The sequence below is a fragment of the Urtica dioica genome, chromosome 7, assembly GCF_054948205.1.
Source record: "Urtica dioica subsp. dioica isolate 48M chromosome 7, U.dioica_male_clone48M_v1_H2, whole genome shotgun sequence".
Classification (NCBI taxonomy): domain Eukaryota; kingdom Viridiplantae; phylum Streptophyta; class Magnoliopsida; order Rosales; family Urticaceae; genus Urtica; species Urtica dioica.
Window position 1 is genome coordinate 38,409,403 of NC_142762.1, and position 18,128 is coordinate 38,427,530.

At 36.9% G+C, this 18,128-nt stretch overlaps 1 protein-coding gene across 2 annotated transcripts; it reads right to left on the reverse strand.

Annotated features, from left to right (window-relative positions):
* Window positions 1-13,757: 13,757 nt before the first annotated feature.
* TIFY8 (TIFY domain protein 8) lies at window positions 13,758-17,825 on the reverse strand. Of its 2 annotated transcripts, none has more exons than XM_089620147.1 (6): window positions 17,066-17,787; window positions 16,426-16,589; window positions 15,914-16,344; window positions 15,751-15,838; window positions 14,343-14,553; window positions 13,758-14,187 (listed from the first exon to the last, which is right to left on the reverse strand). In XM_089620147.1, exons 1-6 carry the CDS (start codon window positions 17,322-17,324, stop codon window positions 14,099-14,101), a joined length of 1,242 nt encoding a protein of 413 aa, XP_089476273.1. In that variant the 5' UTR covers window positions 17,325-17,787; the 3' UTR covers window positions 13,758-14,098. The 2 variants fall into 2 exon arrangements, 1 of the variants encoding a protein (XP_089476273.1); XR_016300171.1 differs by having other exon boundaries at window positions 14,033-14,187; window positions 14,343-14,549; window positions 17,066-17,825.
* Between the last annotated feature and the right edge of the window lie 303 nt (window positions 17,826-18,128).

Below are 18,128 nucleotides of genomic sequence, written 5' to 3' on the forward strand. Positions count from 1 at the left end.
TTATACTCATACAACATAAATTTTATTCCATGTGTTCTCAACACGTATCGACATAAATTTTGTGTTGCAACAGCTTAAACATTATGACGGCGCACTCTAAAATTTGTGATGATATCCTAAATTTATGGAATAGCATTAAAAATAATTTTTTGTGCATAAATTTTCTCCGAACTTTAAGAATGGTGCTATTTTAGTCTCTAATAAATCTGTATTTTTTAAAAAATTTGACACATAAACAAGCTTAAAACATACTAACAAACTAAACTACCGTTTATTGTTTTCAGAAAGTATCATTAAAATCAAACAATTACTCTTGTAATATATAAGTTTATTTTTATTTAGTATATTTAGAGTCAAATTATAATTAATTTAGTTTGTTTTATAAAATTTACAAGATATTTTTTTAATTCTTTTAATTAGCTTTCAAAAGTATATATATATATATATATATATATATATATATATATATATATATATATGTGTGTGTGTGTGTGTGTGTGTGTGTGTGTGTGTGTATATCCAAAGAGGACCAAACTGCTCCAAAAAGAGTTATTAAGGACCAACATGCTACAATCATAAAAGTTCAGGGTCAATTTGTCACACACAAAAACACTTTAAAACTGTTTCACATAATATAAACAATAATCGTGCCTATCGAATCCTATAGTGAGCTTTTCAAAAAAAGATTCCTATAATGAGCTTATCCTAGTCGATTAATATGTTGAAAAAAAAGTACAAAAACTCAAGCTATGACTATCATTATCATTATTTTAAAGAAAATTTTACCTTTTTTACTTGATAAGTTTGATGAAAAATCTAGATGTTGCAAATTATTATGAAAAGTACACAAGTGATCGGATATACCTAAAATACTCCTTAAAACTCATACTTTGAAAACAAGTATATATTTTTTCATTATATTCAAATTAATCTCTCTATCCTAAAAGGACGAAGGCATGTGCGGCTCAGGTGACTATTTTCAAAAAATAATTCTCCATATAACTCATTTTTAAAAAATAATTACATATTATAACTTTAACCCTATAACTTATTTTAAAAAATAATTATCCTATATAACTTTGATAATAGTTTTTTTATTGATTTATTTAAATGGATAATTACAAAATAATGTTACAATTTTATAGTTAGTCTCCTTTGAACAAATTTTATGATATATATAAGAAACGTAAAAAGTAAGGACGTATTTTTGGGAAATAATTTTCGATGGTGAAAAGCCTAGATATATATTTGAAGTATTGTCTAGAAGAATTTATTGTTTTTCTTTTTAAGCCGAAATTTAATCTGGAAGCTATTACATATCTAGTAGAATTATAAGACAAAGTGGAGTGTATTACGGCAGTTGAATTATTTGGATGGGTACACGCAAAGATCATGTAAACTGAAAGATAATATTTTCAATAAAATGACTTTTATGAATTTAGCGTGACATGTTTAAAGGAAAGTTGTTGATCATGATTTATCCTCTCTTGTCTCTCTCTCTCTCAACTGACCGACGCACCAAACAACAAAACAATAGGTGATTAAATATGGTATAAATAGCTTATTTGACATAAAACTATTAATTTAAAAATTAAAGTTAACTATTACAAAAGGTGATGCACAGAATCAGGCTTAAGTGTTGATTTGTGGTCTAGTCAGAAACTCTAGCTATACACCATTAATCCAATCAAGAAAACCTTGATTTTTTTTTCTCGTTCAAATATTAAATTGGCTCTTTTTGATGCAACAACAATAATAATAACAATGCTACGTTATAGTCCGATTTGTGATTATGATTTTCTTGTACAATTAATCACAATCCAATACCCAGAATGTTGTTTATGGAATCCACATGTAATTAGCTTTTTCTTTGTATGATGGGTGAACTCAACTGTAGCCAATAATATTGATGGACATACCGTCATACCGACAAAGTAAGGGTGACGTTAAAGTAAATATTTATATAATATATATATATATATATATATATATATATATATATATATATTTGATAAAATTTGGAACAAAATAATTAGTTTTGATGGTGTGATGATTGGTTTAGAATTTGATTTTTGATTCTATCAAATTGTTTATATAATCGGTATTTTTATAATCCCTTAAAAAATGCTGATTTATATTAATGAAAAAATTTTCTTACATGTTTTCAGGTGAAGTTATCATCAACAATAAAAATCATTAGAATATATTTTTTTAACCTTTTAAGAAATTTTGGAAATTTGGATTTTGTTTAGAGCGCTGATTTCTATTTCACGTTATTATTTCATATTGTTCATCGTTTTTGTTTGGCTATTCTAAATATTTAAGATTTTGTTACTCACCATTTTCGTTGAGAGAATCAGGTTTTCTCACATTTGATTTCGTTATTCATTTTAAAAATATAATAATAATAACGGCTATAAGCAGTTATAAACTGTTTCTCGGATATAAGCAGTTATAAACTGCTTTCTTTTATCATTCGTAATATTCATTAGTTTATTATTATTATTAACCGTGTGCGTCATAATTATGCTTGTTTCTAATAAAATTCAAAAATACTAGCAACATGAAATAGAAATAAACAAGATACATTTGGTTTTATTAGAATCATTATTTAGATGTAAACTCATTTCTTTTTATTTTCTCGTTTATAAGCACTTTTGTTTGTTGTTTAGTTGTTACTATGTAGAGGTTTATTGGATTTTGTTTTAATAAGTTTGTTTATTGATCTTTTGTGAAATTACTTAATGTGGTGTTAGACGGTTTATTAGAATCACTATTTAGATGTAAACTTTTTTTTTTATTAGAACTTTTTTATTACATAATGTAGTGTTAGACGGTTTTCTATGTAGAGGTTTCTTAGAATCATTATTTAGATGTAAACTTCTTTCTTTTTATTTTCTCGTTTATAAGTAGTTTTGTTTGTTGTTTAATTGTTCCTATGTAGAGGTTATTGGATTTTGTTTTAAAAAGTTTTTTTTCATCTTCTGTGAAATTACTTAATGTGATCTTTTGTTTGTTGTTTAGTTGTTACTATGTAGAGGTTTATTGAATTTTGTTTTAATAAGTTTGTTTTTTCATCTTTTGTGAAATTACTTAATGTGGTGTTAGACGGTTATTCAACTTAGTTGTTGTAACTACTGGTTGAACAACGGATTGATTTTAACAAGATTAATTAAATCAACTATCAATCAAACAATAACTAAAGCAGTAAAGAACACAAGGAATTAATAACCTTGTTCGGTGAAATACACATACTCAGGGGAACTGATACATCCGTGGTGAAAAACAATCCACTAACTCAAAATAATCAAAGTACATGGATATTAAGTTTGAAAAAAATCCTCTTTGCAAAAACCTTCGTCTTTGACTTTTTTTCGATGGATTCTTGCAATCTGAGCTCCCCTCAGTTCTAAGACTCCTTCTAACTTTCACTCAATCCTCTCCCGAAGATTGACAAGCGCGTCAATAAAAAAACATGCTCTCACACTTTAGTACGACGGTACACAAGTTGCAACGTTCTTTGAGTTCGTTGTCGATGAAGATCCCATAGTAGAGAAATGAACACAAAGATATGGATGCGTGTAATTCGCCAAACAGAAAAGTTAAGTGATCGCAAGAAACCCTAGATGGGTTTTTATGATGCACTTCCTAATCTCTCGCGAAAACAGGTAAGTCGGATCTTCCTAGAAAATCCGATCTTATACGTCCAATAAAATCAAAGCTTAACACAATATTTAGTTTTCTTTTTCGCGCAAGAGGACAAAGACATAAGTACCCGATTCTTTAAGTAGCTTGAACAACTCATTGAAGTTTTGACTTAAACAACTGTTATAATTTGTTTTGCCAAACATAAAACTATGCCATGGAGGATCCAACATTTTGGACTCTTCTGTTCATTTTACATTTGATGCAAACCGTTTTGAACAACTATACACATGTGAGATTAATGTGTGTGTTCACGACTTTTGATATTAATGCAAGTGCTATAAATAATTATAAACATGGAAGGTTAGTGCTACAAATTATAATAATGATATTAATTTACTATTATAAACATATATAATGAGCTACAAATTAAGGAAACAAAGCGTGCACACACGTGGGGAGAGAGAGAAAGAGAGAAAGTGTTGCAATTTTTACGCACACGCAAACGCACGTGTCGTTCAAGTAGTAAAGTGTAAACGAAGTAGGGTATCGATCCCACGAGGAAAACGTTTAATTAATTAACAAAACTAACTACAACGAATTGAACTTGAGGTTTGCAGTGATTGTGAATGTGACAAATTTAAACAATAAAATAAAAGTAATTAAAAGTAGAACTGTTAACAATAATGAGAATGAAAGAACTATGGTTTCACAAGTTATTCCTATGATGTAGATTCCCGAAAATAAAGCACAAATACACACACTCCCAGTTTACTAATCACGTTCACGGTAATGGTAATCCTAGATTTCTCTCGAACATCTAAGAATCTAAACCTATGCGCCGGAATATCTTCTCTCGATCTCAACCCCTAAAAACAACGGTTAGCATTAATAATAAGAACGTTCACACGACTCTGTAACAACCTAGTTATCCCTAGTCTGGGAATGTATTACGGTAAATTAATTCTTTTGCACGACTAACCTAATCTCTTACGAGCATCAAATTAATCTTAATATCATTAACGAGGTAGCTAATGATATTCAAGCATTAAACACGGAATTAATTTAAATAAACATGATAGAGCATATGAATATTAATCAACTAGCATGCATGAACCCATAACCATATTCCTATCTCGCAACACCATAGTCCTTAATGGATTTAGTGCATGTTTGAACATAAAATAACACCACAACAAATAGAACCATTACCGACGATTTTTGTCGTCGGTAATAACCCCATAATCGTCGCTAATTCTATTTAGCGACGATTATTATCGTTGCTAAATGTCTGTGCCTAAATATATTTACCGACGAAATAGTCGTCGCTAAATATTTACCGACGAGATTAGCGACGATAATGTTGTCCCTAAATGTTTAAACGAAGAGTTTTTTTAATTTTGTGAAATATATTTAGGGACGATTTTATCGTCGTTAATTCGCGCGGGAAAATTTCGTGGGCGAATGTCGTCGCTAATTAATAAATTTTTTTTCGTTTTTGAAATCATTAATTTTTTCATCGTTAATTATTAATTTTTTATTTTTTTCGTTTATGAAATTCTAAAATGAAAAATCAAATAAAAACCAAATTATATTATCGAAACCAACTTATATATAAAATCCGGTTACGATTTCGATTATCGAGAAATATGTAAATAATAATCTACTATATACACAAAATATCTAATAAAACACTAGTCGCGACTTTGCTTCGTCGTCCCGCCGCTCGTTTTCCCCCTCCTCGACGTGAAACTCTCTTCTGCTGGCGCTGAAACTCTGCAAGCTGCGGCGGAACAATGTGCTCATCAGTAAACTGACTTGGACCGCCGCGCTTCGTCTGCTGGCTAGCGTCGAGAGTCCTCTGCTGGCCGCCCGTCGGAGTGTGGACGCCGGCCGTCGGAGTCTGCTGGCTGTGGGTCGACGGAGCCTGCTACGAACTCTGCGGAAATTGGGGCATAAACGAGCTCAGGTTGAGGCCGGGCACCTGACTCTGTATTGCCTCGGCGAACGAGGTGAGGGTCGACGTGAACACCTCATGCGAGATATATCCTGGTTGCGACGTCTGATAGGTGCGTGTCGTATGTAGAAAACTCCTATCATCCCAACTATATCCGAGCTTGTTCTTGAGTAGTTTTGAGGTTTTTCGTGTGTTTTGAAGGTTGTTAGGTCAAAAGTTGGATTTCTATGATACTCTGGGCAAGTCTGTACAAATTGAGGCATTCGGGATCAAAAACGAGTCAAGAACTAAGGAGTCAAGAAGACATCCAGACCTCGCGCCGCGACCCTCCTAGTGCGCGCCGCGAGGTATGGAAATCATCCAGAGCCATCTCCGAGCAGTTTGCGTGTTCCGCAAGGGTGTGGAAGTGTTGACCTCAGCCGCGACCCCCTTACCGCGTGCCGCGAGGTTGAAGAACTTTAGCGTCGAAAATCCCCGAGCATCAAGCGCGGAACGCGACCTCCCAAGAAGATCTACCTCGCGCCGCGACCCCCAGACCGCGCGCCGCGAGGTGCGCGAAACCAAAAGAGGAAACGCATTTTCTGGAGCAATCTGAGTCGTCGGATCAAGTTTTGTTACCCAGTCTACTCCGAAAATTAGAGGAAACACCCTAATTTCGACCTAAGCCTATAAATACATTTCTGAACCTCTTGTTTAGGACTTTTGGCACTTTTTCATTGTTTTCACTTAGTGTTTGGGAGAGATAGAGAAAAAGAGGAGAACCGTTCTTCATCAATTCGCGCCAATCACAGTTTTATTCTTCTCCTTTACTCTTGAACTCCCGTATTTTAATTTTCAATTTAGTTTTCAATTATGGGTTCTTCTTCTTCCTATTCTTTTATTTTATTTTTGTTTTCTCGCTACGCCATGAACTAATTCCATTAAGGACTATGGCGTAGCGGGTTCAGGATTCGGTTATGGATATGATTTAATATATTGAAGTTCAATTTCCATTCTCTACTACTTTGCTTAGTTCAAATCCGTTTTTAATGCTTGATCGAGATTAGCTACCTTGTTCATGATTTTATACTTCAACTTGATGCTTGAGAAAGATTAGGTTGTTAGTGTTTTGGTTTGAATTACTATGATGCATGCCTAGGCTAGAGATAGTTAGGTTGCCATAGAATCGTGTGAATACTCTTGTTATGAATGCATGTTTTTGTTAGGGATTGAGATCGAGAGAAGATTTTTCTAATTTTGACATAGGTTGTTAGATGCTCGAGAGAGATTTAGCAATATTATTCTGTGAGTGTGATTAGCAAAGAGTAGTGAGTTGATTATTGATTGTGCGTGAAATTCGTGTATCCAAACCGTTGAATAAACCCGTGAAGCCTTGGTCATTAGCCTCTCTTTCTGCTTACAATTTTTATTTGAGTATTTTGTTATTTATTTGCGTTAGTACTTGTCAATAATTTGTGACATCTTTCCATCTCATCTTTAGTTCAATTCGTGCTAGTTGATTTGTCTGTTAATTAAGCTTGTTCCTCGTGGGATCGACACTCGTACTTAATTCACTATATTACTTGAGCGACACGTGCACTTGCGCGCGTAAAAATCGCAACAACGTCCCAGCCTCCGAACCGTAGACTTCGGCGATTTCAGCCGCCATCTGTGCTCCCTGTGGCACCAAACGTCCGACGCCGGTCAAGTGAACAGTCCGCGAACCCATAATATCGCGGATCGCCTGCTGCTCTAGGACGGAAATATCAACGTCCGCTCCTTGTTGCTCAGTCTCCGCTCGTAACGTGTTGAACCTATCAACCAGTCGATTTTGATATAATTAACTAGTTAGTATATATTAATCGAAAAATAAGACAAAATAAATGTAAACTTACATAACGTGCGGAGGCTTCAGGAGTTAGCTATTCGGACTTGTCGGACTGATGTTGGTGCTTGTAGTTCGCAAACAAGCTCTCGAAAGCGCCTGTCTCGGCGCTCTTCTGCATGTAAACAAAATTTCAAGTGTTAGATAGTTTTAACGATTTGATGTATCATATAAACATAAAACTTACGTTCTTCATGCGGTGGGTCAAGAATCCAATCGTCCCATGTCGACTCTTCGTCTTCTTCTTCGCGCGATTCGCCTTGTTCTTCGCTTGTATGGCCTGAAATATAAGTAAACGTACACATAAATAACAAATCGTATGATAACAACCACGCCTTATCTGTGTCTTTCGTCTTCCCCTCGATGTTCAGCAAGGTACCCAGAAGATTGTCGCATACATTCTTTTCTATATGCATTACATCGAGGTATGCTTCAGCGTAAGACTCGACCAATACGGAAACTCGAAGAAAATACTTTTCTTTGTCCAATTCAGCTCACTCGCATCGCGCTTTCGTTTCTTTCCGCCGAAGTCAGGGTGCTTCCCTGGGGTTGCATCTCCCACTAATCGCAATTGTCGAAGTATGTCGCTCGCTGATTTTCTCACTGGTGGTGGTCGTTTCTCATTTCGTACCTTGTACAGTTTGCTCTTCCTCATCGGGTGTAACAACGGCAAGAATCGACGATGATCGCAGTAAACAATCTTGTTTCGAGCCTTGAAAGACGGTGTGTCGTTGTTACACGTCGGACAAGTAAGGTAGCCTTGACCACTTCATCCCGAAAAACTACTTCTCGCTGGAAAATCATTCACCGTCCATAGCCGTACGGAAAACAACCTGAATAGCTCACCGGTCGAACCATCTCTCAACACAACACCGATTTTCCACAATTCCTTCAACTCATCAATCAGCGGTTGTAAAAAAACGTCCATGTCTTTTCCCGGCGCACTACGACCTGGTATAAGCAATGTTAACATCAAGTACGATGTTTTCATGCACAACCACGGCGGTAAATTGTACGCAGTCAAGACTACCGGCCACATACTGTACGATAAACCCATGTCACCAAATGGGTTGAAACCATCGGCGGCAAGTCCAAGCCGGACGTTCCTCGGTTCTGCCGCAAACATGGGATATTTTCGGTCGATCTCCTTCCACGTTGCTCCGTCAGCAGGATGTCGCAGTACATCATCCTCCTTAATGCGTTCATTCTCGTGCCACTGCATCTCTAGAGCTGTGTGCTGACTCGCGTACGATCGCTTAAGCCGATCTTTCAGTGGAAAGTAGCGCAACACCTTATGCACTACTTTTTTCCACTGTCTTTCTTCAGCCACCGGCTCTCATTACAAACTGGACACTCGTCTAGATTGGCGTTGTCCTTCCAAAACAACGCGCAATCGTGTTTGCAGACGTGAATCGACTCGTAACCCATACCAAATCGACACAATTTCGCTTTTGCTTCATAGTGTGACTCTGGAATCGTGTTGCCGATCGGATCAGACTTTTTCAGTACTTTCAGTAGCTGATCAAACGACTTATTCGTCCACTTGTTCATCACTTCCAAATGCATCAACGTAACAACAAAGGAGAGTGACGAACACTCCGTACAACCCGACCATAATTCTGTGTTCAGGTCGCTGAAAAGGTCATCGAACTGTCCACTCTGGTATTCTGCATTCGGGTCAATACTGTCATCGTCACCGTCTACGTCGTTGTGATCGAAGATATCGTGTACAGCATCAAACATCTCACCTCCTCTTCTGTAATCCAGCTGATACTGCATTACGTCATCTTCTTCCTCCCCGTGAAAGATTCACCTCGTATAATTCCTCTTAAATCCTCTGATAAAGAGATGATTCTCTATATCATAAATTTTTTGCATCAAAACGTTGTTACACCTCTTGCATGGACACTTAACTCGTCCTTCGATGTTTACGTGTTGTCGGGCCATTGCCATGAACTCTGTCATGCCAGCCGCAAACTCAACGCTTAAACATTGGTTCTCGATTATCCAATTCCTATTTGGATAACTCATTTTACCTAAAGATTAAACATTTAAAAATTTAATAGTTTTCAGATTTTATTTTATAATTTCACGATCCTACCGAAATTTCGGCAGAACCTCCCCTATAAACTTAACAACCCGGCATCAAGCCTTTAACTTTAAAACCTGCATAGAAACATCCTAAAACTAACAATAAATCGAACCTCAGTTTTTCAATTATTAAAATACATAATCCATAACCAACTAATTAATTTCACATTTTTATTCATTTTTAAATCTGTGACCAACTAATTAATTTCACATTTTTATTCATTTCTAAATCCATAACCAGCTAATTAATTTCACATTTTTATTCATTTTTAAATCCATAACCAACCAATTAATTTATTCATTTGTAACAAAAATTAAATACAATTTCAATTAATCCTAACAAAATTACATTTCTTAAATTAGTAATCTCTAATTTACTAATCCAAACAAAATTTCATTTCATAATATAAATATTTATATCTCTAATCCTAATTTATATTTATATATATAAATAATTATACTTATACATAATTTAAATATTTATGTAAATATAAATATTTATATATATACATATATACATACCTGTATATATCGTGACCGGAGGACTTCGGCGTCGTCGGCAGAACGGCGGACTACGGCATCGTCGGCGGAACGGCGGAGGACGGCGGCGGGACTCGGGTGACTTGCAAATGGGGAGAGAGAGACGTAAGGACCGGAGGAGAGAGAGCAGTGAAAGGGAGAGAGAGAGCAATGAAAGTGTGAGAGAGAGAGAGAGGGATAGAGAGAGAAACTTACAGAAAATGGCGGAGGAGCGGCGGAGGACGGAGAAGCTTCAGACGCGCGGCCAGAGAGAGAAAGCCGTGAGGAGAGAGAGAGAGAGAGAGAGAGGTTATGAGAGAGAGAGAGAGACGTGATGAGAGGATCGGCGGAGGACAGCGGCGGCGGAGGACAGCGGAGGTGGAGGACAGCGGCGGCGGATGACGGCGGAGGGGATAAAGTCGGTTTTTAATTTAGGGATTTAGGTCGAACTGAAATGGGGGAAACTGAACGCGCGATCTGGTATTTAAAGACATTTACCAACGATTTTATCGTCGCTAAATGTTTAACTTTCGTAGCTAAATGAACTTAGTTTTTCAGTTCATAACCAGGCATTTAGCAACGATTATATCGTCGCTAATAGTTTTCCTATATATTTAGCGACGATAATATTTGAGGGATTTTTCCCTCTTTAAAATTTGTTAAAATTCGAAATTAATTCGAAATCATTTAACGCCGATATTATCGTCGCTAAATATTTTCTCGTGAAGTTAGCGACGACACAAAATAATTAGCGACGATAATATCGTCGCTAAATTATTTCGTTTTAATTAAATTGGAGGGATTTTTCCCTCTTTAAAATTCGAAATTAATTCTAAATTATTAGCGACGATATTATCGTCGCTAAATGAATTCAAAACAATTTAGCGACGATAATATCGTCGTTAAATATTTTCCCGCGAACTTAGCGACGACAAGAAATAATTAGCGACGACATTATCGTCGCTAATTATCTTTGCCGCCAAACTTTAAAAATTTTGGCACCAAATAATTAGCGACGATAATATCGTCGCTAAAAGTATATTTAGCGACGATTAAGTCGTCGCTAATAGTTTCGTAGCTAAATGTCATATTTCTTGTAGTGTAAATGAAGAAGATCAATAAAGAGAACTCATGACAATGAATAAGAAATCTGAATTAATTCATAATAAAAAAATAAAAAAAAATAAAAAAATTCCAAAGATTCAGAGAATAGAGATAAAAACTGTGAATGATGAAAACGAGATGGTGGTGGTGATGATCTTCTCCGAACGCTTCTTCTCTCCAAGCTCTTCAACCGAAAATAATAAAGCAAAAAAACTAAAACTAAAGATGTGTTTATGAATAAACTAAAGTGTTTTTTTGTAGGTAACCTAGGTTTTTCGGAGCTCATATGGGGCGTCAAATGAGAACTGACGACTCGAAATACATTTTATAAACAAAATTCGGATTTGCAGATTTTAGGTGTGTGCGCCGCACATGCCCAAATCTTGGCAGATGTGCGCCGCACAAGAAAAAGTACAAGGCTCTGTGAAGCCTGTGCGGCGCCCAGACGAGGGTGGTTCACTGAACCACCTATCTTGAGCTCCGGGTGTCGGAATCGTGATCCGTAAAATGTTATGCGCTCCTTGAGACTGCCCCGTCCTCTTCGTATGCTCCAAATGCCGCCATGAAGTCCTGAACTCTGAATATCTAGGAGAAAGTCCAAAACACTATCAAAACGCTCTTAAACTAACTTTGTTTCGTCGTCTAGAGGACTAACAAACACGTTTAGAACGCGCTTATCAAATACCCCCAAACTTGAATTGTCACTAGTCCTCAAGCGATAAAATAAAACAAAATCACACAAAGCATTAAACCTAAACAATGGTAAAATTTGGTGTTTTATGCCTCGATCGATAATCGCTTGCCTCAACCGTAATGCGTAGACTTGCATACAAATGAGAGTTCATGATTTTAAACTTCAAGTCAACTACTATATTTGAAAGAAAAATCATGAGCTCGAGCTACCTTGACCGTTTTTCAATGCTTTTGCATCTCGCTCACTCTCGACTCCCAAGGTTTCACGACTTTTCCAATATTGTCAATAAATGCATTATTTTTTCAAATTATAGCATTCCTTACACCGACTATGCTCGGTGTTTTTTTTTTTATAAGAGCTATCTCAACTGGGTTTCATTTCTTGCTCCTTCCGATGCTGAGGTAAGCTTAGCCTCGCATGTGTAAGAGATTTAGAGAGGGAAACAAAATCTCGGGTAAGAGACGAGAAGTTGAGATTTGTGCATAAACTAATTAGGTTTGGATATATATATGTACAGTCTTACTTTACGGCGAAGTAAGTGGTTAGTACCCACCTTAAAAAAAATAAGGGATTCTAGTCACGGCGAAAACAAAAATTATAAATAAAAAAACAAACAAAATTAGTTTATGATCCTTATTGGTGATTGAAGTCCCATATAAGGCTCAAATCGGAATCAGCACGACTGTAGAGCTGGGATATTAATCAATAATCAAATTGGCCACGAAAATCAAAATTTTAAACTTTTTAAACTGATTAGTATAAAGATTAAAAAATTTATTAAACCAATTAACCACTACTTCATTGGTTAGAATCTGTTCATTGGTTAGATAACGGCTACTAGTTTAACCGATTCTCCCAATTCAAGTTTGAGTAGCTAGACAATCTGATTAAATAACACAACCTAATTAACTATAAATACATGTTAATTAATATAAAATAAAACTTGCAGATTTTTTGGTTGATGCTAGAATTGCGATTGCGACGGTAAGAGTAACGCTAAAAGACACTTGTCTAAAGAAACCCAAAAACCGTAAATCAGGTCAAACCAGTGGTTTAAAAATCGGAGGTCTAGGCTAACATGGTTTTTCTCTACGGCAGCTAGACCCATGTTTAAAATTTGCCTCGATGGCTCGTTCCGGATTCAAAAATTAAAACCACGATTTAGAATGGACCCGGCTGATTTTGATTTTGTTACATATATTGTTAAATATGTTTAAAGCATTTAAAGCTAAGAATTTTCATCGAACATGTTAACATTGGTAGAGCATGTATATTAATTATAATGAAATTTTACTATTTTCTACTTAACGTTATATATATATGTTGAAAAGATAAAGAAAGATAGAGAATCGGAGAAGAGAGAGAGTGTTCCGAGACTTTGAATATTTTTTTATATTTGATATGAACTTGTATCACCTATTTATACATATGGTGGATACAAGAGAGAGTGTAATAAATACATGTAATAATACTATCTAGGAAATAGAAAGTAATAAATGTTACACAGAAAATAAGACATGGAAAATAGATGACAAATAAATGTAACACATTTTCCCATGTGATATGAGTTCCAAGGAGTGAGGATTTCCGAGGCACGCTTGTCAGGAGGAAGGGCAAGCTGACAAACTGACGAGCTGACGAGCTAACACGGGAGGGCGAACTGACGAGCTAACGAAGTGACCCTGGAGGGCGAACTGACGAGCTCGATTTCAACAATATATAATGGTCTTTGACTAGACCAAAAGCCGCTTTAGACTAGTCCGATTAAACTTTTTTCTTATTTGGTCTAGTCCGACCTCAATTTTTCCAAATATTTGAAACGGTTAGATCGAATTTGAGGCCGTACTCGATCGTGCACATATCTTGGCCGGTCACAAGTGAAGTAAAGCAAAAGAACTCTCAACAGCTGCTTCTTCTTCTTTCGGATAATGCAAGAGTGAGACATGGGTATAACGGCATCCATTCTATAACGTTGTGAAAAAAAACAAAAACAAAAAAAAAAATCAAATCAAATTCATCTGGACCTGAAACTACTGGGTTTCTATTAACAAGAAAACCAACCCACATCTTCCTAACTCCAAAACACAGAAATCAAAATGATTCATAGAAAATTTGATCGTTGATACTCCTTTCTTCTTCTTTTTTTCCGTTCTCTCTCAAAAGGGTCTGCCTGGTCGTCGCTAGACTTAAAAATAAATAAATCTGTTCATGAACATTTCCAACCTCATTGCTCATTTTTCTCTTTGGGATTTGGTTCACCCACTTGTGCCGAGTTTCTAGGGTCTTTTGCCGCGTTGCCCGCCGAAAGACCACCTACCAACGTAAAAAAAAAAAGCCAGTTTTCAGTAGCTTATTTAACAAGCCACGGATCGAGAATATGGACAAGGCTCGACAATAGGCTAATTTGTCACAACCACGCTATCTATGAGCATTTGTCTCGGAAGTAAACAATATGTGTCGATAATTACCAGCTTGAATTGACATTCGGCCATTGAAACCTAGTCCGTGAGAAGAACCGGCTGGGATGCATGGTCTCCCACGGTGGTCTCGAATCGGGCCGGGTTCGGATTCTCCGCCAGGAAACTGACTTTCTCCGGCCGTTTTTGCGGTTGACTTTGGTGAGAAGGTAGTTGACCAAGATCCTCCGTTCGATCCCGCCAAGGCCATTATCACATCTGCCTGGGAAGGTGAAAACAACGTTCGTCATTTGGCTTACGAATCAGGATGAATACAAATCCACTCACCAAATAGATATAATTGACTGAAGTAAAATGGAATCCTCTGTCTCCTTTTGTGTCTCCCTTGGTGTTCCTCCAATCAAAATAAATTAATTTAACAAAAAATAGGTAATTAACCAACTAAAACGCTTTTGAGATTGCTATATAGCCAACATTTCGTAAATCTTAGGTAAATAGTCATAAACATGACGTGGCCTAATACATGGAAATGACTATTTAACTAATATTTATGTCTCTAAATATATGGAAGGTGGCTATTTACCTAAAAGATTTACGAAACGTTGGCTATTTAGTAATGTCAAACTGTAAATGTAGCTATATACCTAATGGATCCTTAATTTTATCATTTATTTTATTTTTAAATAAATGTAAATTAATAATTAAATAAAATGATGACATGTCTTATTTTGATTAGAGAGACACCAATAGGAACAGAGGATCCGGGTTCATAAAAATGATAACATCCTCTCGAATTCATTAATACGCTTATACAAAATGTGCATATTATCGGGTTTTTGAGAGACCCGTAACTTCACCACGAAGGACTTTCTTCCTTCAAATTTGCACTCTCATATAATTTCCATTTCTAATCCCTTCTAATATCATTTATTTATAGACTAAGATATTGGCAATTATTCTAAAATCAACCTTTAACTAACCCTAGATTGTTCTATAACGAAGTACTTCAATATCTGATGTTCTAAAATCAACCTTCTAATATCTGATGTTCTGTTTTACTTCAACCCTCGAGAAGACGAGTTATTTATAGTGCACCTCACAGTTTTTTTCCAGAACAAGATACATATGATCAAGAATAACCCAGCCTCAACATAGGGAAAGAGAAGTTGGTCTTATCCGTGAATAAGAAGCGATATCCAAGAAATCTCGAGGTATCGAAGACCAGAAACATGTGGACGAGCACGAAAAATTGGAATTCACTCTCTCTCAGATGCCCGACGAGAATAAGAGACACGACTCAGCTCTTTTCATAATGGTTTCCCATGCGTAAAAATATCGGATTACTACCACAAAATCCTCTCTTTTTTACTAGTACAATCCATTTAAGACACAAATTCTTCTCTTTTTTACTAGTACAATCCATTTAAGACACATAAGAGCGAGTTTGAATGAGATTGACCTTGTTTGGGTGAACATCATCAAAAACATGAGCTTGACCACCATAGAATATGGTCATCTGTCGACTACCCGCAAATCCTTGCTGACCCCTGTAAATAAAATAAAAAAATAAATAACTCACAATCATTACAATGTTAAAAGGAGAATCGGCCTAATCAATATACCCCGAGGGAGCAGAAGATTCCGGCTCCGTACTCACAGTCGCGCCCTTCTGCCTCGGTTGCAACGACCCGGACGGGTTTCTCTCGGAAGCACCGCCAGCTGGACTGAGAGAGCTCAGAATCCCGGGACCTTTTCTCCCGGTTCTCGAGCCCTCGTCGGCGGCCGAGTGAGAGATGTTCGAGGGACCCGCATTGGCCTCTCTGAATCGGTTCGGGAGCACGTGAGGCATAAAGGGCACGTAATGGCCTCCTCCGCGAGGAGGATATTGTGGGCCCGCGTTCATCGGAACCGCTCTATCCATTTTGATACTGCCGCTCGGAGGCTGAAATATGAGTGAAGCCGAAGTGGGTCTCGTCTGCTGGTGCGAGCCGAACGTTGCTTCGTCGTCGTTCGATCTTCGCAGCCTTTCTCCGCCGGACCCGCTTCTGAGCAGCTGCGAAATCGAGCGACGGGATTAAGAATCGGAGGAAGTTACGTGTCTCCTTTGCTAATTGGTGATGTTTTTTTTTTTTACCTTGATCAAGTGTGAGCCCTCGAGAGATTCCGGTCCGATTTGGGGAACACCGTCGGAATTACTTCTCTTGCTTCCCGCCATTCTGTTGCTCATCTCCGTCCCCGAGATATCGCTACGGTGGCTGTAGAAAGGAACCCCTTCGAGATGATTCCCGGCCCGTCTCTCTGTAATCATCAATCAAATGTGATCCCATTTCGTAGACTCCAAAACCAGAAGAAGAAAAAAAAATGTGATCTTTCATATGCATTTAAGGTAAAAAAAAAAAAATGGGTATAAGCTCCTCAGATGGGATTTGGGAAAGTCATTCAATGCAGTTGCTTGTTTCTCCAAGGGCAACCACATTTATAAGAGATCTCAAAGACTGAAATGGAAATACAAACCCAAAGTTGTTATTCAGAGATACAAACCACATTTATAAGCATCTCCTAGGCGAAAATCAGATGATCAAGATATTCAGAAACATCATAAAGCTTGAAACTTTTTTCACTCGGCTCAGCTCACGATGCATATACAATTCAAAACCCTCTCACACTGAGCTGTAAAACCCACGAAATGCATCACAAAAATTTAAAGGAAGACAGAGAAACAGTTGCAGAAGAAAAGGCAAAACCTAGAGAGAGAGAGAGAGAGAAGGACTAACCGGAGGCGAGATCGGAAGCGGAGGCTGAGGGAGAGTTGGGGCCCAAAACGACGGCGGAGGAGTCGTTTTGGTTGGGGTTGGGATGATTGGGTCCTCCGCCGAAGAAGTCATGGAAGATTGGCTTCGCTAAGTGAGCGTCGTTGACTGCTTTATTTATTAGTTGTTGTTGTTGTCGTTGGTTTTGATGGTGCTGTGAAGCTCCGCCATTTTTGTCCGCATTAGGCATGCTTTCTTGCTCTGCCATTTTCACTTCACCCATTTCTTCCTTGCCGCCATTATGCACTTATTATTACCTTACTCGTCTCGTCTCTCTCTCTCTCTATCTATCTATAAATATATCATCAGCTTCACTTGAGAGAGAGAGAGAGCGAGAGGGACAGTGAGTGAGAGTAAAGCGACTGGAAAAGGGAAAAGAGGTTTTTCAGAAGAGAGAGAGAGGGAGAAGAAATAAAGTGCAAAACAGAGAAAGAGAGAATCCGACTTCTTTATGAAAGTGAAACACAGAACACAACACAGTCTGTATTTTTGGAGAGAGAGAGAGTCTCATAAAAAGCAAAAGGTTCTTCTCGGCGAGTGTTCTGATGAGTTTTCTCTCTCTAGTCTGTACACAAAAAATAATTGTCTGTTTGTTAGGGGTGATTGGTTCAAGTAAGAATATATGTTGGGTTCATAAGTGTGTAAGTGTGTTTGTGCCTGTCTTTTTCTTCTCTCTCTCTCCAAGTATATTATATCAATAATTTTAATTTTTCTCTTTCAAAATCAAAATTATTAACAAATAAAGAGGAAACGGCAAAGAATGGTAAGCAAGACAAGACTTTTGAACCGGAAAACGGAACTGAAATTTCCGTGACCTTTCGGTGCTATTCATTTGAATTTTTTTTTAATTTTTTTAGATTAAAAAGTATATTTTAAATTTAATATTTTTTTTACCGAATTATTTTTTATTTCATAAATAGTACAGGAAGTCAAAGGAAGCTTCCGTTTTCAATAAATCGGAATTTCGATCCTTAACACTCGAAAGCCTTACTTCCAGTAAGAATTGAAATTTTCCGATCATTGGAAA

Excerpts from the sequence above, each read along its gene's own strand:
- TIFY8 (XM_089620147.1), bottom strand. The coding sequence starts at position 17,324 with ATGGGTGAAGTGAAAATGGCAGAGCAAGAAAGCATGCCTAATGCGGAC. Across the intron at positions 16,345-16,425 it reads AGGGCTCACACTTGATCAAG|CTGCTCAGAAGCGGGTCCGG; the intron begins GTAAAAAAAAAA and ends TCGATTTCGCAG. Across the intron at positions 14,188-14,342 it reads CCGAATGTCAATTCAAGCTG|GTGGTCTTTCGGCGGGCAAC; the intron begins GTAATTATCGAC and ends TTACGTTGGTAG.